At 32.1% G+C, this 24,271-nt stretch overlaps 2 protein-coding genes across 5 annotated transcripts; both read left to right on the top strand.

Annotated features, from left to right (window-relative positions):
* The first annotated feature begins 37 nt into the window (after positions 1-37).
* On the top strand, positions 38-21,216 carry mute (gon-4 like protein muscle wasted). 3 transcript variants are annotated; one of them, XM_088230932.1, is made up of 21 exons: positions 38-262; positions 348-480; positions 609-715; positions 3,395-3,551; positions 4,544-4,687; positions 7,228-7,411; positions 7,670-7,741; positions 7,828-8,054; positions 8,460-8,930; positions 9,474-9,610; positions 10,247-10,273; positions 10,566-10,730; positions 11,641-11,839; positions 12,475-12,621; positions 14,287-15,957; positions 17,491-17,653; positions 18,314-18,603; positions 19,445-19,641; positions 19,887-20,097; positions 20,193-20,422; positions 20,517-21,216. In XM_088230932.1, the coding sequence occupies exons 1-21, from the start codon at positions 144-146 to the stop codon at positions 21,154-21,156; spliced, it is 5,691 nt and encodes a 1,896-aa protein (XP_088087058.1). In that variant the 5' UTR covers positions 38-143; the 3' UTR covers positions 21,157-21,216. The 3 variants fall into 3 exon arrangements, with proteins under 3 accessions (XP_088087058.1, XP_088087060.1, XP_088087059.1); XM_088230934.1 differs by lacking the exons at positions 38-262; positions 348-480; positions 609-715; ... (9 more) ...; positions 11,641-11,839; positions 12,475-12,621 and adding an exon at positions 14,126-14,165; XM_088230933.1 differs by lacking the exons at positions 38-262; positions 348-480; positions 609-715; ... (9 more) ...; positions 11,641-11,839; positions 12,475-12,621 and adding an exon at positions 14,126-14,199.
* A 1,100-nt stretch (positions 21,217-22,316) lies between these two features.
* On the top strand, positions 22,317-23,106 carry LOC148278741 (centromere protein X-like). Of its 2 annotated transcripts, XM_088230937.1 has the most exons (3): positions 22,320-22,499; positions 22,587-22,781; positions 23,031-23,106. In XM_088230937.1, exons 1-3 carry the CDS (start codon positions 22,440-22,442, stop codon positions 23,046-23,048), a joined length of 273 nt encoding a protein of 90 aa, XP_088087063.1. In that variant the 5' UTR covers positions 22,320-22,439; the 3' UTR covers positions 23,049-23,106. The 2 variants fall into 2 exon arrangements, with proteins under 2 accessions (XP_088087062.1, XP_088087063.1); XM_088230936.1 differs by lacking the exon at positions 23,031-23,106 and having other exon boundaries at positions 22,317-22,499; positions 22,587-22,963.
* The last annotated feature ends 1,165 nt before the right edge of the window (positions 23,107-24,271 follow it).

The raw sequence follows: 24,271 nt of genomic DNA, 5'->3' as shown, positions 1-24,271 counted from the left end.
AAAAAATATTTGGCTGGAAACACTGGAAACATCCGCCACATCTATGGTTATTATGTTAGTGATTGGAGAATGTCAAATTCTGTCATTGGTCAAGTTATTTCATGAATGTCCCGGAGTACTAGTAATATTGTTTTTTATTAATAATGGAGGAAAATGATTCTAAAAACAATGAAGATGATAACGATTCATCTTCCGATGAGTTGAAAATAGTATTAGATGACGATAAAGACGTTAAAATCGTTCAATCCAAGAAGAGAAAGCGGTAAGATAACCTCCAAAATATGTTATTGTTTACTTGCAGTTATTTATCGTTTCTTGATTTATTAATCACTTTATCGGTATTATAGCACTGAGACGACGGATAGTAGTGATGAAGACGACAGTCCATTGCCTGAAAACTGTATAAAAGTCGAGGAGAGTCTTTGCACAACAGCTGCAAAAAATCATTTGACAGCTGCAAACGTCAAAAATATTCTGAAGGTTTGTTATAAAATATATATTTTAAAGCGTTATTATTACTCACAATGCCTGCTATAATTTCATTCAAGCGATACTGTGTTAATTGCGCTAATACATTAAAAGTCGTTGTTTTTTTTAAATATTTTTAGCGGGTTGTAACAAATGAACATGTTTTGGCTATTGTTAAACTTCGAGAAGAGGAAATGGAAGATGAAGAGGAAATTCCTGAGCCTAAAATCACCAGATCTAAAGCAAAGTAAGGATATTGATTATTAATTGAATAAGAAAATATTTCAAGAAAGCATGCACGGCCCGAAGCTTTTAATTTTATTTTGTCTTATGTGTATTTTGTAATGTTTTATTTCGCCACAATTATCAAATACCATATCTTACACGACGTTCTGATTTAAATTCCTGACAGTGTTGGCATAAATGATTTATAATTTAAAATTTTTGCTTTCATTAATATTCCATAGTTTCCCTGGACGTAAATACCAGACACGTTATCCATTCAGGATGTTCTGTTGGAATCAACCCGAAATGTCATCGTAAATACAAACAAATAGCAGATGTGTCGGATGAAGATACCTGATGCGTTAGTCACCCCAATAATAACGGAAACAAACCAAATTCTTTTATATATCATTTATGGCGTAACCGACATACTATAATGAAAATAGGAATGTATATGTTGAGTGACGTTAGCAGGCGCTACTCAGAAACAATTTTGTGGTGTTAGATTGAACTAAACTAATTAATAATGAGCGCCCAAATTATTCCGAAATATCCCAAACAGGAGACGCATTTCTGAGTGATATCGAAGTTTACCGAATGGATAATGCATCGGGTATTTACAAATATGCTCCCTGGACTAGCATTTGACAGATATTTGAGCGTCTCTGATTGGTGAAGTTCATTTTAGGTGCGTGCACTCCTATAGACTTTAAAGCAGTGTCCACTGCCTACTTTACCTGATAATCATAAAAATATTACGAGTTTTAGGAATTTGTTTATGCAAAGTAAAAGTCAAATTAATAAAATTGATATTAATTTCATTGACAATTTCTGACTCAATATTTTCATGATAATCGAGTAGGTGAGTAGACACCTAATCCTATTGTTTTACGTTTTTGTATACTTCTGTAAGAGTTACTTTCAATGCTGCAGAACAGCGCTTATTAAATATATATTACGTTACATATTATAATTGTAGTTACCCACTAAGTCTAGAGACTTATCAATGGGACACAATTTTTTTTTTAAACTGATTTGTTTTACACACATACGTTATTATATTTAATTATTGATATTTAATATAAGGTACTAAGTAGGTATTTTTTTGCATTCGAAGATCTTTCCTGTGAATAATGATTTTTGGGAGATTATTAAACAATCTTGAAATAAGGAAATTTAATGTTCGTTCTCTGAAGTAATTTACAGTCCAGGCAACCTTTTGTTTTTAATATCGAATCAGGTTGTGGTCCTGTGGCTAGTATCTCGGACTCATGGACCAAAGGTCCGTGGTTCGAATCCCGCTCTACCCCAACTTGATTCCCATTTTCTAATAGTGAGTTATTTACAACTCGTTGAAAATGGTCGTCAAAATTAAATATTTGGGTAAATCATAAGAACGCAAATATTTCTTCTTTTAAAAAAAAAAGAAAAAAAAAAATTTAGTGTTTTTTTATTTTTTTATGGGAGTTGCTTTATTTATAACCTTGATTATAATATACAAGGTTTATATTTCAAAAAGAGGATTTTTCCGCTATATTACATTATTTTAGCTAAACTGTTGGATTCGGGAAGAATATTCTAATGTGGGCCAATCAGGTACTTCTCAGCATTTGATCATGTGGAGAGGAAACCACTTACATCACATGATCAATATAGTGCAGGCAATCGGTAAAATAAACCAAAGTAGGGAACAAAATGCCGAACACTCTTCTAGTGGAACTGAAGGCCGGTTGACAACTGTCAACAGGCCGGCTTCTCCTGAAGAGTTTTAAGCGGTTTAATCTAGTGTGAGTGTGGAAAACTTTTTTTTATATTCCGGATAAACAAAGTGATCTACAATCAATTTAAAGTCACAAAGTTCTTTTACCGGCAGGATATTACAGAATTTAAAATGCACACCCTTGCCCATATGTTTCACCTCACGGATTACGCTATTCGGTGCAATTTCCCTCAACAGTCTCACCTGAATATCATAAATTTTACCCAGATGAGACTGGAAAGTGAGACTCCAAACATGCACTTTGTTAGATATAATCGATTCAGTGAGCGAGTGATATTAATGTCCTGAAGGGTAGTATACTTTTTATGTCATAAACAACTTTGAGCCAGTACCTAAGTCTGTTGCAGTTTCCATTCGTTATGGTATGTCATATGTCATTTTTGAAATTGATTTTTTTCGGAGGTGCACTTGTCTATTTATATTTCTTTGAGCTTCTGTACCCCATGATGGAATCATATAAGATAGTTTAGATTTTACATAATATTCATCATACACATTTTTCTTCACTTTTATCGATACGTTTTTTCAATACATTTTTAATAAACTGCAAATTTAAAAAAAGAAGAATGTTTATTTATAACACCTTTTTCAATTATCGGTTCTAGCTTCGTTTTTCTCTCTTTTTATTGGCTTCGATTCGATAATATTTTTTCTTTGTTATTTTCAATGTCTTTATTTGTGGGTGAATCAAATTTTCTTTAAAAAAAAATCCGGTGTCAATGTACCGATGTAGTGCCTTACAAATGTTCATTAGGAAAATACGATAATGATAATTACATACTTTAATGTTGATGCACAGTTTAACTATGTTTTATTATGAGTAAAAACACTCACATTGAATGAATAAATTGTTCAACATGTAAAATCACAAAGCTAGTGCTTCGAATTCATTTTATACTTGTTGATTATTGTCTTTTTTAGAGAGCTTAAAAAAATTACCCCAGACATGACATGGCCTCTCCCGCTGACTCCTGTCAAGGTCATGAAAGTTACATCTCCCGAAGTTACTAAATTGATAGAGAAGGATCTACCTGATGAAGAATCGGATGAAGAGTACCAGCCTACTCCAGATGAGCACGTAATACATATTTATTTTCAATCAAGAGCCAAACAAACTTACAGCATAATTAAATATGGAGAATCTGTATATAATATTTCTGGTATTTATTTATGTTACAAAAAATAACTGCAGCCAGCATTACTTGACTAGGCATGGGTAACTCAATTTTAAACCGGTTCGAAAAAACTGTTCGAATGCTTTGAGCTGTTGAGCTGCAGCTCAAATTTCTCTCAAAAAATGATCTCGAGTTACTCGTGCCTACTTGACAGGTTAACGTATAAGGCAAGAGATCTCACTTAGGTCCCGTATTACAGTGGAAAGTTAACAGAGTTGTCTTCAATTGTCTATAAAGTAAAATTTTATTTTCTGTATTGAAAACGGAATATTTATATCAAATATAATTTTAGATATGTTCAATTACAGGTTTCCAACAATGGTACTTCAAATTTTATGAAAAATTTGAATTTATTTTACAGACGATTGAATATAACTGTATTAACCCTTTGCTCCCTGATGGTACAAATTTGTCCTGGTGTGAAATAACTCGTATGTCTTTTAAATGAGAATCATTTGATATAACTAATCACAATTAATACATATTTGGACCTTTTTGAGTAGTTTCAGCTATTTTGAAGTATTTAGTTCAAAAAATGACTCCCGGGGATGAGTAATCGGGGATGAGTAATCCTGATGTAGTTATTAATATGTCAAAGTCTTTTTTTTTCAATACCCTCAGGATTTTATCTATTTATAAAATATAATCTGTTACTTGTTTAAATTAAGGGTGAAAAAACAAAGAATAATAAAGGACTTACCACTCAAAATGTTCACAATTGTAATGTTTCTATAATATTTATTTTTTGTAATTTTCTTTACCCTTACAGCATACAAAGTTTATCTTGAAGATATGTATATTTTCTTAGTTTCTCAGTTTAATTTATATATTTTCATCTCTCTTTGCATTATGGATATTAAAAAGTTTCACATTGCCTGTATTTTTTTTCCTTAAGGATGGTAGCGATGATGAGAGAGATACTCTCGGATCCTTGTCTGATGCGGATTCCCAACCTCGGACTCCCAAAACTCCCGGATCAATAGATTTCGATCTCAGCCCAATAAAGTACACAGAAGATGGTGTTTTTAAAGTACCAAAGGTAAATGATTATTTTTTTCTCTTATAAACTAAATAAGAAAAAATATAAAAATTAGCTTTATTGTAAAAACAAAGGAAGTGTGGAAACCTTATAGAGAGATACAAAATGGTCACAATGATTTCCCCCTGCATGTTTTGTTGACTACTACTACCATTACACCATTTCCACGTAGGGGTAGACAGAGAGGGTGGGCCGCCATACCTCTACCCTGATATACATTCCTAGCTGTATCCGCATTCATAAATCTTGTCATACATGGTCTTCAGTTGTGCCTACTTTTGACATGACCAGAGAGACCATGAGATTTTTGTTTATTTATTTATTTGATCATGCCACGTCTTTCTTGGTCGTCCTCTCCCTATGTCACCATTCATTCTCTCCATTTATATCTGTTTTAACATTCTTTCATCATCCATTTGTTCTTCACAACCAAACCATCTAAATGGTCCTTTCTTAATCTTGTCAATTATACTTGTCTCAGATTTGCACTCCCACCTGATATCATAATTCGTAACCCTGTTATTCATTGATATCCCACACATCGCACTGCTATGCAGATGATACGCAGATTTATTTTTATTGCAAACCAGGCGAGAGAAGTGTGCTTGTCAATTTAATTGATGGATGCATCAAGAAAATAGGAAACTGGATGGCTGAAAACAGACTAACATTAAACCCATCAAAAACTGAACAACTGTGGGTGGCTTCGGCCAGACGACAGAATTTGATCCAGGATACGGCTCTACCCAATGTAGGGAGTGCCGTTTTACCCACCGTTAAACTACTGGGAGTTTTACTCAATTCTGACCTATCTCTTGACGCTCAAATTAGTAGAACGATAAGTTCATGCTTCTACCAGCTGAGACAAATTAAATGCATACGCAAAAATTTGCCGGTTGATGCCGCCCGTCAATTAATAAATGCGTTTGTAGTGTCTAGAGTCGATTATTGTAATGGTATCTATGCAGGTCTACCAATGAACAAAATGACTCGCCTACAATCTGTATTGAATGCCGCAGCGAGACTTATTTTCGGAATCTCTAAGTTCAGTCATATCACTCCACTACTTCGGGAACTACACTGGCTACGTTTTCCACAGAGGGTCGAATACAAACTCTGTTGGCTTATGTATAAGTCACTGCACAACTCGGCTCCGGAATATCTAAGGGAACTATGCATTCCAGATGAACTAGCTGACAGGCGTCTCACGCTTAGATCAGCTACGTCTACGGCGAGAGGAAAAGTTATTATACCTCTACGCAAACAGCGCACTAAATTTGGTGAGCGCGCATTTGCGGTCGCAGGCCCTATGGCATGGAATGCTCTCCCAGCAGAGGTGCGAGGCTGTGAAAGTGAAGTGATGTTTCGGAAAAAACTTAAAACCCACTTGTTCTCTAAATCATTTTAATAAATCCGTAGCACGTGACAACAAAATAAATTATTTCAATTAAATTACAAATTTAAAAGCTTCAATTAAATTAACTTAACAATAGAATCACCATGTTAAGCGCCCTTGAGGTATTTTATTACGAAAATGGCGCTATATAAGTTATCCACAATAAATAAATAAATAAACATCCAAGAAATCGCATTTCGATCGCGTCCACTCTGCTTTCCTCTGCCGGTTTCACATTTCACTTCCATACATAAGTGTTGGGACTAAAACTCTATTGTGCACTGCCAATTACTACATCATATTAAATATCTTAAATCTGTTGCCTATAGCTGTATTTGAACTATTGTGGTTTACGTGTCTCAGACCATTTTTTAAATTTTAAAAATAAAAATATACAATTAACAATAATGAAATAACATAAAGGTAAGGTTGAAAGACAGACCAGCGAAGTTTCAAAATAATAATCATACATATTAAATGATGGTGCATTCTTAAACATGTGCGTGCGTGTATATTTATTATTTTATTTTATAAATTTATTGCAAAATATTAGTATACAAACTTAATAACAGGGAATCTATATAAAACTAATTAATGTAAAATGAAAACGGAGTATTCTCTGTTTATGATAGTCTCCATCTAACATGGCTCAGCCTGTTCTAAGATGGAGATTTTTTATCTTTAGAGCATATATATAAATATATATGTGTAAGAGGGTATGTATTTTTGTGAGAGTAAATGTTAATTTGTGTGTAAGCCTGGGCATCATTTAAAAGCAAGTGGGAGTGTATCACAGCCAGATAGGATGAATCGTAATTTATTTTTAAATAAATTAAGGTGTTGATAAATATATTAATAGATGAAAAAAAATACATTATAATTTGAACAAGAATGATAGAGGAAAGAGTGTTGTGCATAGTTAGTGCTACAAACTGGCAGATGGAATAAATATTTATTTCTTGTCACGCGAAAGGGGACATCAAAATTAAATTTTGGAGAGCCGATAGTATTTTATTTTATTTGTTCTTTTACAATTTAAATATGACTTTTTCTACATTAAAGATAATGTTCCTCCGTCCTCAAACTATTTTCATTGTTTAGGTGAATATTAAGTTAACCTTTCCATACATTATATATTTTGTAGGATGTCACGAATCCTGATGAGAAGAGTGAACCAACAATTGCACTCAGAACAAGATCTAAACTGTGTCTCAGTGATCAAGCTATTGAAGAAATAGAGAACTCGTTCGTTCCCCCTGACGATGTTGAGGCCTATCCTATGGACAATGACTGGAGTGAATTTTTAGCAGAATTTATTAATCCTGAAAGTCAGTTTCTTATAATTCATTAATTTTATAATTATATTATTGTAGCTATTGATTAAAAATACTCACTTCCCGGAGAATTTTTAAAATAATTATTCTAAATTCTAAAAAATTATTACAACTTGACAAAATTGCAATAATCATTTATACACTGCTTGAATGCATTAATCAGCTTGGTTTACTTAAACTGAAACTTCTTAATTATTTATTTATTACAATAACCATGTCATTTACTTTAGTCAATTATTATTTCTTTTCCAGCTCCGCCAGAGCCTACAAATGACGACGAAGCGAATGATCCGGAGTATAATGCTTCGGCAGAATCAGAAATGGGTACAAACATACATTTAAAACTACGTTTTGCATCTTGTGAATATCATAATTCTACTTTCTGATTAATATACCCCAATTATTTGCAGTGGATTTGGAGGAGTTACGAGAAGACAAAGCAGTTAAAGTATCCAGAAAAGAACTAAATGATTTGGTCGCAGAACTTTTCGATATTGAAGATGTTTTTGGCATTCAAGAACCTATGATGATGGCTTCCAACTCACATATGCCGCCAATGAATTTATCTCCTAATGCAAGTTTGCAAACTCCCGTAAAGAATTCGCCGATAAAATTGCTAGACATTAGCCAATCCTCTGTAATTACTTTTTACTTTGTCACTATCCACATTGATTACTTAAAAAAATACAATCATAGCAACTATAATTTTAAAACATTTGCTACTTAAAACTCGTAGAACAGGCAACAATTTGTCTATTTGAAACCCCACTAACACCTAGTCTAATGTAAAAAAAAAATTTAGAATAAAATAAAAAAAGCTACTGTGTTCTTGACATTAGTTTAATACACAATAAATCACAATTAAATTATATCATACTTTTAATAAAAATGCATAAGTAAACATACAATGTAAAAATCATTTAAGTATCTAGATTATAAAGAGATTCTTCCTTTTTTAAAACTGAAATTTATGTTTACAGTCAGGTTTCAATATTATTGAGAATTTTATTGGGATATTTTTTCATTAATTCAAACTTTTTAGCACATTTTGCAACACAATTCAATTGAGGAAAAGAATTGCATCGATGAAATAGCTCAAAATATTAGTTTAACTGCTGAAAATATTGAACAGATGAATAAGACTCAAACACCACCAAATGTCAAAGTGGAAACTGGATCTGTCACAGTTGCAAAAAGGGTTCCGGTAACGGCTCCTCTAAGCATCAAGGTGGAAGTCTTAGATAATGAGAGACGTGTCATTTCATCCTCAGTTGAATTAATAACAACTGTAACTGATAAGATTATAAAGAATGAACCAACTCCTGTTGTTGAAAAATGTAGTCAAAATGACGATGATAGTGATGTTGAAGAGGTCGTAGATTTAACACCCAAACAACATCAAATTCTCGACCAACAAATGAGACAGCATGTTCAAATAGTGACGCAGTGTTTCCTGCAACTTCACGGCCACCCGGAGCTATGGAAACATGGACCAAAGCAAATGGAATATTTGGTAATCTTTAGATTTATTTATTTTTCAAACTCATGTTTATTGGTTAAATTGGTGGTTTATTGGTTAGCACATTTTCCTGTGCAAAACGTCTTAGGTTCAATTCCTGACATGAAATATTTATTTAAAAAGATGTTTAGCACTCCAATATTTCACTGGCACCTAAAAAAGGAAGACTTACTAATCATATTGTTTTAATGTAACAAAAATAATGATAGAGGTATGCTGCTATTGTTGTAAAGAATATTTCTGCACACTCAACTTACAAATAACAATTTAGGACTTGCTCAGTTACAATGTGTATATTGTTTGCACCACAACTGACCGACCAAGTTGCACAAAATCACAGTACAGGCTTGAGAGAAGTGACATTTCATTATTGTAATCTAGAGTACTCGGAATCCCGTCCATGTAGCATACGTCTTAACCGTTACACTATGGGGTCTACTAATTCAAATTGAGCTTCTCATGGATTTACACTTTCGATAATTAAAGTAAGCGCTGAAATATATACACGCATTTAACATGTAATATTTTTTCAATTAGAATGAACTAAAAGAATTGGGAGCCAACAAGCCTAATTCAGCTTTTATCCCATGCAATCTTCTACCTGCAATTGAACTGTGTAAGAAATGGCAAAGTATGCTCCTAGAAGACACTCAAGAAATGAGAGACATGATGCAGTAAGTTTTTTTTACTTTTTAAAATGTTTATTTTACCATCTTAAATTTAACTTATTAGTTTAGAAACTTCCTCTACTTTTTAAAAATATTCTTTCCAACACCGGTTCATTAGAAATTACATATGTATTTTACAGTGGTGGTTTTGTAGGTGTGGCAATTTTTATTCCAGACATTCACAACGTGTTGTGTTGAATAAAAAGCTTTAATATATATCAGCGTAAAAATAACCCTATTCTCTTGTCCAGAATACAGTTTTTTCACAGCGCACGGGCAATGCTCACAACATTTTCAGTCTATTAATTTAGTCGTACTCCTTCAGACAACACAATAAAATACAAAAAGTCCAACCGACTTTATTTGACGTAAATGATGATGCTATTTTAGTCATTCATTTTTGCCTATTTTGTAGATACAACATTATTAGTTAGATGTGTTGATTTATTTTTCCTGTATGTAGGGAAAACTAGATTTGTAATTAATTAAAATTATTTTGACTACTCATTAATTTTAAACTTAACTAAACTATATCAACTGCCACCAGAGTTCATAGGAGTCTTGTGATTTTTTCTTTCTGCGTTACTGAATAAACTTGATTTAAATTAATAATTAATAAATTAATGCTTTTTTGCCTTACAGGTTTATAGTGAATGAAAATCTAAAAGCGTAAGTACAATAAATATATTTTTAGAAGAATGCTTTTTGAAAAAAATAGCACATAAGATTTTTATAGTTAATTTAAAGGAAACTTTTTTAGGCCAGAGACAATCACTAGCTGACTGGTGAAGACTGATTTTATCAGCCTATAATATTAATCTTTTTATCATGCTTGTAAATTTTTTCTACTTAGTATGCCAAAACTGTAAGTATTTAATTTTTGCTTATTTTTATGGCCAGAGAATATAATTTTTGGGATGATGGTCTGTGGATTTATAATTTTGATGTTATTTTATTTCAGAATCAAACGGCATGAACAGAGTTCAGTGTATTACATGAAATTTCCTAAGGAATATTTTGAAACAGTTGTTAATAGTAATGTGTTCATCTACCCACACTTGTTACCATTCAATCCATTTAGGGCGGAGATGGTTGGCAAGTGTGAATACTCAGCCTCAGAGGATCAGTTAGTATATTTTTATTGATAAACATATTGATATGAAATTTATTGCAACAGAGAGGGAAAACATTTTTGAGAAGGAAATGTGGAAGTCTTGGCATTTACAGGGCTTATGATTTGTCATTGTCTGGTTTAAGCGGCCACTTTACACACTGTAGCATTAACCATTCTGCCTATATTTCAAATGTGTTCCCTCTCTGTTGTAATAAATTTCAATCCAGCCTCCAGCCTTTACTGCAAACATTTGGACATTTCAATAGGCTACAGTTTATAAATAAACATTTCATTTAAAGGCATAATTTAGTTGAGAACTATATGTGTGTCATAGTACCAAAATTATATTTTTGAGCATAAAAGAATTTCATAGTTACAATTTTATTGTAAAATCTGCTTCTTTTAAAAATAAAAAAGTGCTTAGTTTATTAAATGGCAAAAGAATATATTTATTTAGAAATGCTCCTGTTACGCCCCCTTATGCCTCACATATCCTTTGTCTTTTTTATATGTAATTATTTATTTCGTATACATACATATTCATTGAATTGCGTAAATCAACAATTTCCAATATTCCAATAATATTGTTACAACTATTTGAAAGCAATGGTCTGGTGTTGAGTTGGAATGATAACTATGTCTTGGCAACTGCAATAGGCTGTATATCAAATAAATATATCTTTACAAGAGAGACAAGAAACATTCTCATTTTCTCAGCTGCCTTTGTGTGAGTAATGTGTAATTCAGATTAATTCTGTCATTAGTTTTTAATGTCAGTCTTCTTGCAATGTAGTTCACTGGGTTGGTAGACAAGAATATTATTTTTTGACATACAATGTATTGGTGCTGCCACAATGTATATAATATGTCAAAATATCCATGTGTGTTTACTTATTCCATTAACTCTCATTTCTTTTTTTAGCTTAATTGCTTTAGGCATCGAGCAATTTAATGAATACATAAATGCAAATCCTAAACTTTACAATAAAATTATTCCAAGTCATCGATTCAAAAAACTTGCCGGACTAATTTCCACATACATAATTCGTTCTCGTGGAGAAAGTGCTCTAACTAGTCGAATCAGACTACTTAAACGCCAAGATTCAGATAACCCAGTCAAGGTAAGTCAAGCTTCTTGACTTTTTTAAGCACAAAAACCTAGTAAAAAAGGTAACACACATTTTAACCGGTTCTAAATTAGAATAATTTTTGAGATGAAAATATAAAAGTATAGTCATCTACAGAACAGTCATTGGCCAGTTTAAATAATCTCTTTACACACTGTGTAACATTCACCTTTTGGTCCAAGATTAAATATCCACATTTCTTCAAATTTTCGATATGTTGTTATTAATATCAGCCCTTTTACTTCACAAAAAATAACAGATTTCAGAATTGATGAAATATGAATGTTCAAATGTAGACAAAATGGTGAATGTCACGCAATTTGTGAAGTGATTACACAAACCAATAAATGACATGTCATCATAAGCTATCCCTTCTCGAGTGGGATTCACTAGTTTGCGTCAATAATAATTCCTGTGGGATTACAAGGTTAAAATATTTGAAATTGTTTATGAATTTAAGATTATTTCATTTGTTTATTTGTATGCCTTGACAAAAGAACAATTGTGTTTAAAAAATGGTCTCAATAAAAATTCTAAATGCATGTAATGTGTATAAATAAACTCATTTATTTGCAAGTAGTAAGTTTGCAGAGCTGTTTCTAAAGAATAATAAATATTGTGTTTTTCAGTATTATTTTAAACATGGGTGTGCTCCTAAGACAGAGCATACGATTATACCTTTTGATCCGTCCAAGACCCCTAGAGATCATCCACTCACTGATCTTCCAAAAGCTTGGCGATTATATTTGAATCCAACATCAAGGGTTAAAAATAACGTAAGTTATACATTTTGTGAAAATCTCTTGTCATCACTATTAATGATGTATTATTTTTATTTATTTAGCATATTATCTCTGTGGAACCTCTGTCCTGTATGCATTAAAACAGTTCTTTTCAAAGAATGCCTATCATATCATATAATTATCATTACATTAAAAAAAATATTAGTGTAGCTAGATTTTTAAAAATTAAAATAATTAAACCACTCTTGTTAAACTTGTCATTCCATCAACTTTTATTAAAGTTAAATAGAGATGCGTGCAATAGGAAAGTTGGCCACTTTATCAAAATGATCTTTTGATACCTTTGAGTGCCAATTTATTTTATATGATTCATATATATTTGATCTTCAAGTAGTACAAACATAATTATATTTTTCAAGATGCATTTTCCAACAGAGCAATGAAATGAACTCACCTCTTTCGTGTTGCTTCATTGACTACGAGAAAACATTTGATAGTCCACATCGACCATCACTCTGGAAAATTCTCGATGCGTACGGTATTCCTTCCAAGATTGTTGCTGTTATAAAGGCGCTCCACATAGACAACAATAGTCGTGTGAGAATCGGAAGCTCTTTAACTATTTGGTTCAAGGTCTCCACTCTAGTAAGGCAAGGCTGCATCGTTGCACCATTCTTATTCCTCAAATTGATGGATTTTATCTTATGCAAATCAGTACCACCTGATTGAGGCATAGAAGTGAACTCCCTCCTAAAGTTGTGCGACTTGGAGTACACAGATAATGCGGTTCTTCTTAAAAAATCTGTTGGTGTTCTTCGGGACATTATTTACAAACAACAGGAAAACTGCTCGTCTGGGTCTTAATATTTATACAAAAAAGCCGGATTGTAATATTACATATGTAATTTAATATATTATCATCATTCTCTTTCCGACCCTAGTAAAAAACTGCTTTCTCTTGCCACGAGAGTGGTTCAGGATAGCATCCCAGGTGCCGGTCCAGGGACTCTGAAATACTCTAATGTGAAAACACCCTTTTTAATAAATATTTCATATCCACCATGTCGGAAATCAAACCCGAGACCTCTTGCATGGTAGCCAAACGACCTGACCCCATTAAAATAACAGTTTTACTTATTTTATGTTATGTGACTCAAACATCTATGTGTGTTTACATGTATTTTGTATTAAACGCATACCTACCTAGTTTGTATTTTAAAAAAATAGATTTCACCCTTTTCTGAGACATAATAAAAAAGTGTTAGTGAGATAAGCAAATAAATAAATACAAAATTTCTTAAAATGTTTTAAAAATTTTATAGCAAAAAAATATATATTTGACTTCTGTCTGATAATGATTTTAATTATACTGATATAATGTCTTTTTCTGAGGTTTTTTTTGTTTAAATTAAGCACTGATACATTTTACATGCTCCTTGTATATGTAATATTATTCATAATAATATTTAATTTTATACGACCTATGGTCAAAGTTTTAAATTTTTTCGGATAAGTACTTTTTTCTTCCGCTGGCAACATTAAACTAAATGTCAAAACAAGCTGTAATTGGTGAATGAGTGAGTGATGCGAATGAGAATTATTATCAAATTTGTACTGTTTTATTCATTTTTATTATATATTTTTTAAATGTTACATGTTTATTTTTCATAAAAAATCAATATTACGTTTATTTTACAGATAGTTGAAAGGTTAGGAGCACTGTCAGCAACACTTGAAAGTAAGAAAAATTGCCCCGCACATTTGGATAGTAGTAACGCGACAACGCAACTATTCGTGGACCCTAATACTCTATTGATAAGTCCATTAATAGAAAACAGCCAAATCCGCAATAGTAATAATGCAAATTATCAGACTCCGATTTTATCGCAACCGAATCATGGGGTAACTCCATCTAAAGATATTTTACAAGACCAAAATACACCTAACAAACTAAACAATGCTTATTATCATGTTAAGCCTGTTGGTTCGAATCAGTATGTGTTTAGTCCCATTGTTGACCGGGATTTAGGGAATAGCTTACACAACAAGGTCGGTATACCGACACAACACAAACCTACTGAAACCTGCACAAATACAACCACCAGAATACCTGCAATTACAAGCGATGGCGCTATTCATATGGTCAACTTGGATAATAGTTCTATACGCTCTCCATTGATTACAAATAGAACCACCACAATACCTGCAATCACAAATGATGGCGCTGTTCATATGGTTAACTTGAATAATAGTTCTATAAGCTCTCCATTGATTACAAATACGAGACCGATTCCTGCTCTATCTCTAGTTTTACGAGACGGTCAGCTTTTCATTAACAACAATGTACAGAGTCCCGCTCTTAACGTAAATGGCGGACAGTTCATCTCCCAACAGTGTGTTACTCCCGCTGTTCGATCGGACAACAGAACAGAGCCGCCGATAATCCCTCAACTTGCGCAGACACACAGTCAAAAGCCAATCAGCAACGAAATACCCCAGTTTATTATTTCCAGTGACGAATCATCTAACTCTTGCGAATCTATAAATTTAATTTCTGGTAATTCGCCCTCGAATTCCCCGCCAAGTTCGCCTCCTAAACAACCGGAACAAGTTTCAAATTCCACAAAAAAGAATAACGCCGACAAAAATCGTTGTTCTAATGTTGATAGAACCTGCTGCCACTCTGGGTGCAGCATCGAAGATGAAGAACTTCCGAAGAACCAAACTTTGCTGACGCAATTTTTCAAAAAAACTGTTAAAAATAAACCGAATCCTGTCTGTAGTGCTAATTGTGGCAAGGAAATCACTTCCGAGTCTGTTATTCTCGAGTGGAGCCAACCGAATGTATTAGATTTGACGGAAAATTCAAGTATTACTGATCCAGAACAGAATGAACACATTAAACAAGAAGAACTGATAATCGAACATGTTCCGTTTCCATCGCACGATCTAACAGGTGATACCTCGAGTGTTGATGAACAAGACCAATCTAATCCAGAAGAAATTGAATTATTCTCTTCTTATAAATATGAATACAATAATGAACATTTTACATTAAGAACTGTACTTTCTAAGCTAAAACATTTGTTTAAAATCAACAGAGAAAGGAAAGCTCTCTTTCTCAAAAAAAGTAATCAAAAACACAAATTAAAATCACATATTGCTTGGAGGGTCCGAGCTAAATTATTCAACGAAATTCAAGAAGTTGAAAACAACATGTTGCCATCTATGCCAAATTTAACAACTCCATCCAAATCTTGTGTCGATGGTCAAGATGAATCTAATTTAATTGGTGTTCCTGTAATTCCCGAGTGCGATTCTCCAGATGTTCAGATTACACCACCAATCGTTGAAGATGATGTCAAAAAGGTTAGATGGAATATATGTATAATTACTTAGATATTTTGAAAGCAAAAATATATTTGTGATAACTTGCAAAGTTTACTTTAATCGATTCTTAGTATTCTCCAAGGTAAGGCTGCTACCTTCTAATCATCGATCTACTTATTATATTGAACAAAGAAATTTACTTATGGTTTATTAGACAGATAAAATTATATTATTGTTATCAAAAACATTTTTCACTTTGTGGTATGACATTTTACACTTATTTGTTTATAAATTTGTATAAACCACTTAATTTTTTTAATTACACTTCGACCGGTTTCGAGGTTACTACCTCATCGTCAGGAATTTAACTAACTTATAATTACACGAAACGTGTGTAGAAATTTTGCATGTCAATAAAAATGGTTTTCGTTTAGATAATTTAGAACGATTAGAAATTAGTAAAGCCATTAATCAAAAACTTCAAATAATAAATAATCAATCAAATTTAACTTCGAGTCCTCTTTTAAAACTATTCCCGTTATGATTTATTTTATCTTCTTTCTCTCTCTTTCTTTCAATTTTCTGTCTCTTTCATACAATATTTTATTATATAAATAGCAACGCGTGTAATTATAAGTTAGTTAAATTCCTGACGATGAGGTAGTAACCTCGAAACCGGTCAAAGTGTAATTAAAAAAATTAAGTGGTTTATACAAATTTAGTAACAAATAAAAGATAAAATTATGTTTATTTCCCTTACGCTACATTACTAATATGTACTAGGAAACTAAATAAATGATAATATATACATAATATAGAAAAAATATGCTTTCGTGAAGTCAAAAACAGACACAACCAAAGAGCATGTATGGAAGAAGCTAGGAATGCATGCCAGGATAGACGTGTGTGGCAGTCCATCCTCTCTGTCTACCCCTACGAAATGGGAAATGGCAAGATGATAGTAGTAGTAGAATAAATATTGTAAATATTTTGAGTGCCCAATTTATCCAATCGTAGACTAGCATATTCAACTTTCTAGGAATTTTATCATAAGCACTGTTAATACCTAGACATCCATATTCTTTTGTAAAAAACTTTTTCATTTCTATTTAGGTTGATTATGAATACGAAATAAATATTTGATTCCTGGATACTTTATGTCCTTTTAAAAAAGATGCTCAGTGAGAAAAGATGATTTGGCAAATTCCAATTCGTAACTTGTTTTTGGACACACAGCAATCTATTCTCTCAATTATGTTTATGCGCATATCTTATCCACACGGACACAAAAACATCACTCAAATATCTACACATAAACATTCCTTTGAACCAAACACTGATTGACTCTACATATTTTTTTTGGCATAATCAGACAATTCTTAATTTGAAAATGCCCTAAAAAGGCGGTGTTCCTAACTCAAATAAGAGTTCTACAAAATAAACACCAACTCATAATCATATTTTTAGTCTAGCTTTTTATTAAAAAATATTTATTGTACGCATATTATTATTATTATACATGTATGCTGTATGATCACCCTAAAATAAAATAAATAAATATTGATTCATCAGGGAGTGGAGAAGGCCAGCCGCCCTCTGCGTAACCCGCCCCGCAGCGGTATCTCAGGCCAGTCCACCAAACATCGCCTGGCTGCGCGAGCACAGCGGGAACTGGAAGCCAACAAGGCCATGTTTGCCACCAGCGATCCCTATGTGGAAGATTTCAAAGATTCTTGTAAGTGCATATAACCATCATATTTATATCCATATCCGCACCTGATGAATACTGCTGTAATCTGTTAAATAAAGGTAAGGAAATCAGTAAGGAGTGGCTTTGTGTGCCAGCCCAGAAATATTGTGGTGGAAAACCACATTTTAAGAAATATTTCATTTTGACTGCCAGAAATCGAACCAACCAAAATAATTTCTGTTTCCACCTAAGAGTAGCCATCGAGCTGAAAAAACTTACCCATAGTCTTGTTCTATTTCACACACACAACTGCTTCCTTTATCCGCCCAGACACAGATAAACTTACAGCCCAAAAAACCGAATACATAAAAAATACAATTTCAATAAAAATAGAAAATCACTTCCTTTCCGGCGCATTCCAGTATATTTTCTTTTTTCATAGGAATAAAGCCACATATAAGTATACTGTACATCAATGAAACACTGAGTTTGACCTTATGAGATGAGATGACCTTATAAATATTATGAGAGTTTTTCTATACCAAATCAAAAAACATTTGAAAAACGAACAAAAATACTTCTCTAATTATTCTTATGTCGTATTACGTTTCCAATAAACCGTTTAAGAAATGGTCGCATAAAAATATAAATACAGCTTTTATGTAAAAATAATGATTCAAACATTTTATTTTACAATTTTTGCAGTATACGTCACAGCTTTTCTGGAGAAAGTTCAATCTCGCCTGAATGGCAATTTGGAGACTTATATCACAAATAAATATGTAGAGTTTCAAGATATGTTAGAGTCGTTCGACCCAGAAAAAGAGACACCTTGTGACTTGTACAGAAACCTGGAAAAGTTCTTCGGCCCTGAAAATGAAGACTTGACGGAAGAGTTTCTAACTTTCTTGACTGCGGGACAAGCTGTGGAAGTTGGAAGATTTATGGATCATTTCATGTTAACCAACATGTCAGACTTTATTGAAAGATTGCAGGTTTGTTAAGAAGTTAAAATTAGCATTTACTGAAAATGATCTGGAAAAGTGTCTCAAAATTTTATGCAATCTCGATTTCCATACCAAAATTTTTTGTTGAGTTTATCAAAAAACATCTTTTACAGATTAGACTCGGAATTCTATTTTTACTCCTTTTTATTTTTTTGGAAATTATTTATTTATGCTTTATTGAGTTAGTTCATAACATCTTAAGAACTAATATAAACTTTTAATAATATTACAATTTTTTTATCAAAATTTCTCAATAACTTATTTCTTCAGGTAACTCATTGTACAGCTTCAATCCCTTGTACAATGAGTTTTGAGATTCTGTTTTTTTCCTCATTAGTAATCTTTTTTTTTTTTTTACCCCTTGTTTGACATTGTTGGTTAAATTTTATTATTGTTTTTATTTTATTCATCCCCTTAATTATTTTATGTATAAAAATTGCTACATTATATTTAATTTGTTGCTTTACTGTGAGCAAGCCAATTTCTTTGTGCATTATTTCTACATTAGAATAGATATTTCTTTTGAGTATAATCCTCATTGCCTTATTTTGAAGAATTTGTATATTTTGAATTTTTCTCCATTACATAAAAAAAGAATGGAAGAACAGTAATTTATGTGTGGACATATTATTGTTTTATATATAAGAATACTACTTTTTAAATCTATTACATTTCGTAATCTTCCCATTAATTAAAAAAAAAAAGTTACATATTGAGTATGTTTTTTAAAATTTAAATATCTATCCAAGTAGACCCCGAGATACTTTATTTCGTCCACATAATTTATATTCAAATTATCATTATATGATTATCGGTTTTTGTGTTATAGATATATTTTGCAAGAAGGCCGGCACAATTAAGGAAAATTCTCTGGTGTTTGGAAAGGATAGTAGAAAACATAGATAGGTCTACTGACTCAGTTACTATTGAAAGTATTAAGGCTACTATACTACCTCATTTAAAGGGTAATAAGCACTTGGTAAATTGGTTCCTGAAATTATTTCCTACAGAAAACCCACCAGAAAGGTATAGAGCTATTAACTCTCTGCGTAATAAACTATTCATTTTTCATTTGTTTTTAAAATATATATGTAAATTAGATAAAATCCTTTTCTTAAGGATATTTTTTACAGTAGATAAAGTTTACATGTTTTAATGTCGTAAAATCACAAGAAAAATTCATGCAACAGTAAATTTCTTTATTTGTTGCTTGACCATACAACATAATCCATCGAATTTGACAGGTTTTCTAACACTTTCTTTGTTTTTAGTCAAACAAATAACAGTTTTGAAGTAATAGATGTGGAAAGCCTTACAAAGAATCTTGAAACTCCCGCAGAATCATATTTGGATAGTGAAATACTAAACATTCCCCCTATAGAAGATAATTATGGTAATGAATCCTGTGTGTGTTCATGTCACAATACCTCAGATGACAAATTGAAAGTGAGAGCGCGGCATTGCATCGCCTGCGGTATGAAGGTAATTGCAAAATTTACAAAAAAGATTCCCTCTTTGTGTCTATAATAAGTTTTGTTTAATTTATCACCTAAAAAAATACCCTTTTTCTTTTTCAGTATATGCAAGGTCGATTATACATTCAACATGGCAAATGTCTGCGAGCAGCGCGGGTGGAGTGGGGAGGGGAAGCGGAGGGAGCTGAGCAAGCTCGCCGCCTCTCTGCTCCTCCCACACATCATTCCTCTCTCCCGCACGTCAACTCTTCTGCAACTACTGGGAAGAGAAGAGCTACATCCATAGACCCACCACACAGGGACAGTGATGAAGAGAGAGTCTCCCCTAGAAGGTACTAATCAAATGGATTCTATTCACTAACTCGAAATGAATAAATTTATTTTATTGATTTTACTAATCCAAAACTACTATTTTTTTATTTCTAGGGTTGTAAAAATAGTTAGAACTCCAACGTCTAAAACCAAACACACTCGAATACCAAGAAATTCCATAAAATCTAATGATGCAGAAGAAGCAATGAGTAAACCGAGTTGCTCCAAAAGTATTATTAGGGACGAGAATTTGGCAGACAACCCATTTAGAGGGGGAAGTAGAGAAGCCGAACAACTGGCTGAAGCATTACCTCAAGGTGAAGAACGCTTGGAACCTACACAGGAAGTATCTCCTCAGGATTATGGTATAGAGGCCATGAATGTTGAGCCTTCCTCAATTTCTGTTCGAAATTCTCCCTCTCAGTCTGAACCTTTACAATCTAGTGAAATCACAAATTCAACAATCGTCAAGACTGAACATATAGAATTACCGTGTGATGATTTCAACATAAACATGGATATTGATGCTGCGGATCTATCAGAAAGTACACCAAATATCAAATTGGAAGATGAGCAAACATGGACGAGGGAAGAAGATAAAGCCATATTAATGGTTCTTCAGTGTGAAAGCGACTCTGATTACACTTTTGAAAAGATTCAAAGAATTTTACCACATCGATCTATCGGGGAAATCAGAGATAGATTTCAGAATGTAATGAAGTTACTTCAGCAGATGGCATCTGACAGCACGTGAATGTTATTTTTTTGTGTAATGTGAACTATTTACCAGTACAAATACATAACCACAATTATTTATTTTTTAATGTGTAATGTACTATTAGAGAGCATCAATGTACATTTGATTGTGTCTGTTTTGTGTATAGATTTAACAAGATCTCGGTTAAGTGTAAGTATAAAAAAAAACTTCAGAGTCATTACATTTAGAGTCTGATGTATAACAATAATGATGTAGGTAGATTTGGTGTATTATGATATACAGGGTGTTCTTTAAACCCTGTCACATCCGAAACCATGATGATCAGTATGAGCAAGAAGACATATTAGCATATTTAAAACAATATTTAGAACGCAGAATTTAAAAAAATATATATTTAAAAAAACGAATGGTTGCTTACTTCTGCAGAGGAGAAGCGAGGGGGGCGAGGCCATGTGGTTGACGGTGTATCAGACTCCCCTCCTCGCTTCTCCCTTGCAGAAGTAAGCAATCATTTGTTTTATTTTAATATTTTATTTTTGTAAATTTTATTTGTTCTTAACATTTATTTTAATGTGCCAATATGTCTTCTTGGCCATACTGATCATCGTGGTTTCGGATGTGACAGGGTTTAAAGAACACCTGTATATTTCACTAATTAGGTTATGAAGAGGATATAGTCTTTGCGCTGGCAATATTTTTTAAGTGTATTTTTTTTTTTAAATTCAAGGACACAATTTGAACAATGTATCTTTTGCTGATGGATTTTAAAAAATATTTAAGTTATCTTAATGAGAAATTAAAAATACTTCTAAAAAAGTCATGCCAGGACAATGACAATATGGACAGTCTCATTGCTCTTGTGTTGTATTCCTTTTTATTAATAATTTTGTATTCAATTATTTATCTTGAAATTATGTCGCTACGTATGTATTGCTGTTTATTCTTTTATTTATTTATCTAAAATTATTTAAACCAATGAATATTATAATATATTGTGCGCGATTATCAATTATGGGATTTTCTAACTTACTTTCTTAAGCTTGAAATCTTTGTGTACCTCCCAACACAATATTATGAATTTTCTTATTTTCCTGGAGGTTTCTGATTGTGGATTATTTGTAAATTAAATAAGGTGGTCCCCAAATAGTATTTTTTCCCTTCTACAATTTTGTCTTTGGTCATTATCAATTTTTATTGTCTATGTTTTAAATTTGACATCTGTGGTTTTTTATAAATTAATTTTGACATCTAAATAACTTGTGATTTGAATTTTTCGGTATCGATTGCACGGGAATATCGTTCAATTTTGTTATTGGAAAATGTCAGATAATTTTGATTACTCTTTAGTTGCTTCAAATGTAAAATCTAAAATTAAATCTGTGAGTATTTCAAAACATTTCCCAATATAAAATCGTGTGTTAAAAGCTGTAAAGCCACAATTGACACAATATTTTTTGTATCTTTAGGAAGTAGTCCGCGACTGTTTAAAGCGCTCATTTAAGGATTCAAAAACACGTATTCCAGAAGAAACTTTATTTTTAGTCAATGAAATTCTACAAAAACTTGTCGTAGAAACCACACTCAGAAGTGCTAAACAAGCTATCCGCGATCACATAACATGTATAGAAATTGAACAAGTGGAAAAAATACTTCCACAGTTGGTATGTAAATTAAAAGAATTTCTTTACTGAATATATATTAATAAAAGTTAATATGGATTGCCATAATTAGTCAGTGTTTATTTGAAAGTGTTGCTGCAAAGATCTCTAATTTTCTCGCAATTAATACTTTTGTAACACAGATTTCCAAACAGTTTATTTACCACTGCCTCTTAAAAATGTAAGTCAAGATGTAAACTCTGAGACATATATATTTTTATGCCTATTTCTAATAGTTATAATCGTTTTCAGATGCTGGACATGTTGTGAAAATCGTGATAATTGCTAGCAAGATTAGGGAAAGAAATAAAATTCACTTAAAAATAAATATGGTATTTTATTGATAACACAATGTTATTCCAATAAAAGGGCAAGTAAAGAAACCAAAATCCTTTTAAATTATGTAAAGTTTGGGTTTGTATTGAAACAAATACATGGAATTACAGTAGATTTTCACTCTTTACAATTTTTATTAACTACTAGATGTTAACAAATTATATACACAAATAATTATTTTTTCTTGAAATCAATATTCGGAGAAAGGTATTTTCTTAACTAGAGCGGAGATTATTTATAGCAAAATGAAAAAATATATCTAATAACTAAATTGTTAAGCAAGTTTTACATACTAATACCGTCAGTGTAAGTCATATACAATCAGATCAAAAAAATATAAATACAATATGTTCAATTCAAACGGGCACTCCTTCCCTCATATATATGCATATTATAAAAAGGTGTTTCTCTAAATTATTCATTCATTCAAGTTATATTCAATATACTTGCGATATTTTTTAAATAAAAATCCAGGCATCTTTTAACCATAGTAATCTTAGAAAGTTTACATCAGATGGGTTAATTAAACCCGGTTACTAAGCTGGAAGCTAAGATGGTTTACCTAACATTTTAAAGTAGAGAAATAATTGAATAATTATTAATTTATAAAATTGAATAGAGTATTTGAAGCATATTTTTATGACTATTAAAACTAAAATATTCGAAACCATAGTTTTCATTTAAATATAACCACTAGAACAGGCATTCAATTGCCTATTTGTGACCCCAATGTTTTACAATAAAAAATATTCAACTTAAAAATTAAGTTACTAATTATTCTCATACCAGTATAAGAATTAGTATTTTTGATAAGCATCATTTACGCCAAATAGCTATGGATTAAATTTCTTAGATTTTCAGTTAAGATGCACAATGAGTTATTCTAAGTTATTCCCCTTGCCCCTCTTCCAACGTTTTAGATCGCATCACTGTCCATCATCAGGGTCAATTTTGCTGCATATAGCAATGACTAAAACACGGTACAAATCCTAAATACATACCATAAACATATAACATCGACTCATGATGGATGCTGTAATGTGATCCGAAACATTGGAAAAGTTTACAAAAGACACGCGGGATAGCAACTCGGAAAAACTCATTGTGCACACTGTGTGTTATTTTTGGCAAAAAGATACTCATTTTGAATTTCAAAG

The sequence above is a fragment of the Micrasema longulum genome, unplaced genomic scaffold (assembly GCF_059751315.1).
Source record: "Micrasema longulum isolate JH-2025_06_02 unplaced genomic scaffold, ASM5975131v1 h1tg000831l, whole genome shotgun sequence".
NCBI classification, from domain to species: domain Eukaryota; kingdom Metazoa; phylum Arthropoda; class Insecta; order Trichoptera; family Brachycentridae; genus Micrasema; species Micrasema longulum.
This window is presented reverse-complemented; position numbering and strand designations above follow the sequence as displayed.

Excerpts from the sequence above, each read along its gene's own strand:
- mute (XM_088230932.1), top strand. The coding sequence starts at position 144 with ATGGAGGAAAATGATTCTAAAAACAATGAAGATGATAACGATTCATCT. Across the intron at positions 3,552-4,543 it reads AGCCTACTCCAGATGAGCAC|GATGGTAGCGATGATGAGAG; the intron begins GTAATACATATT and ends TTTTTCCTTAAG. Across the intron at positions 8,055-8,459 it reads TAGACATTAGCCAATCCTCT|CACATTTTGCAACACAATTC; the intron begins GTAATTACTTTT and ends CAAACTTTTTAG.
- LOC148278741 (XM_088230936.1), top strand. The coding sequence starts at position 22,440 with ATGTCAGATAATTTTGATTACTCTTTAGTTGCTTCAAATGTAAAATCT. Across the intron at positions 22,500-22,586 it reads TAAAATCTAAAATTAAATCT|GAAGTAGTCCGCGACTGTTT; the intron begins GTGAGTATTTCA and ends TTGTATCTTTAG.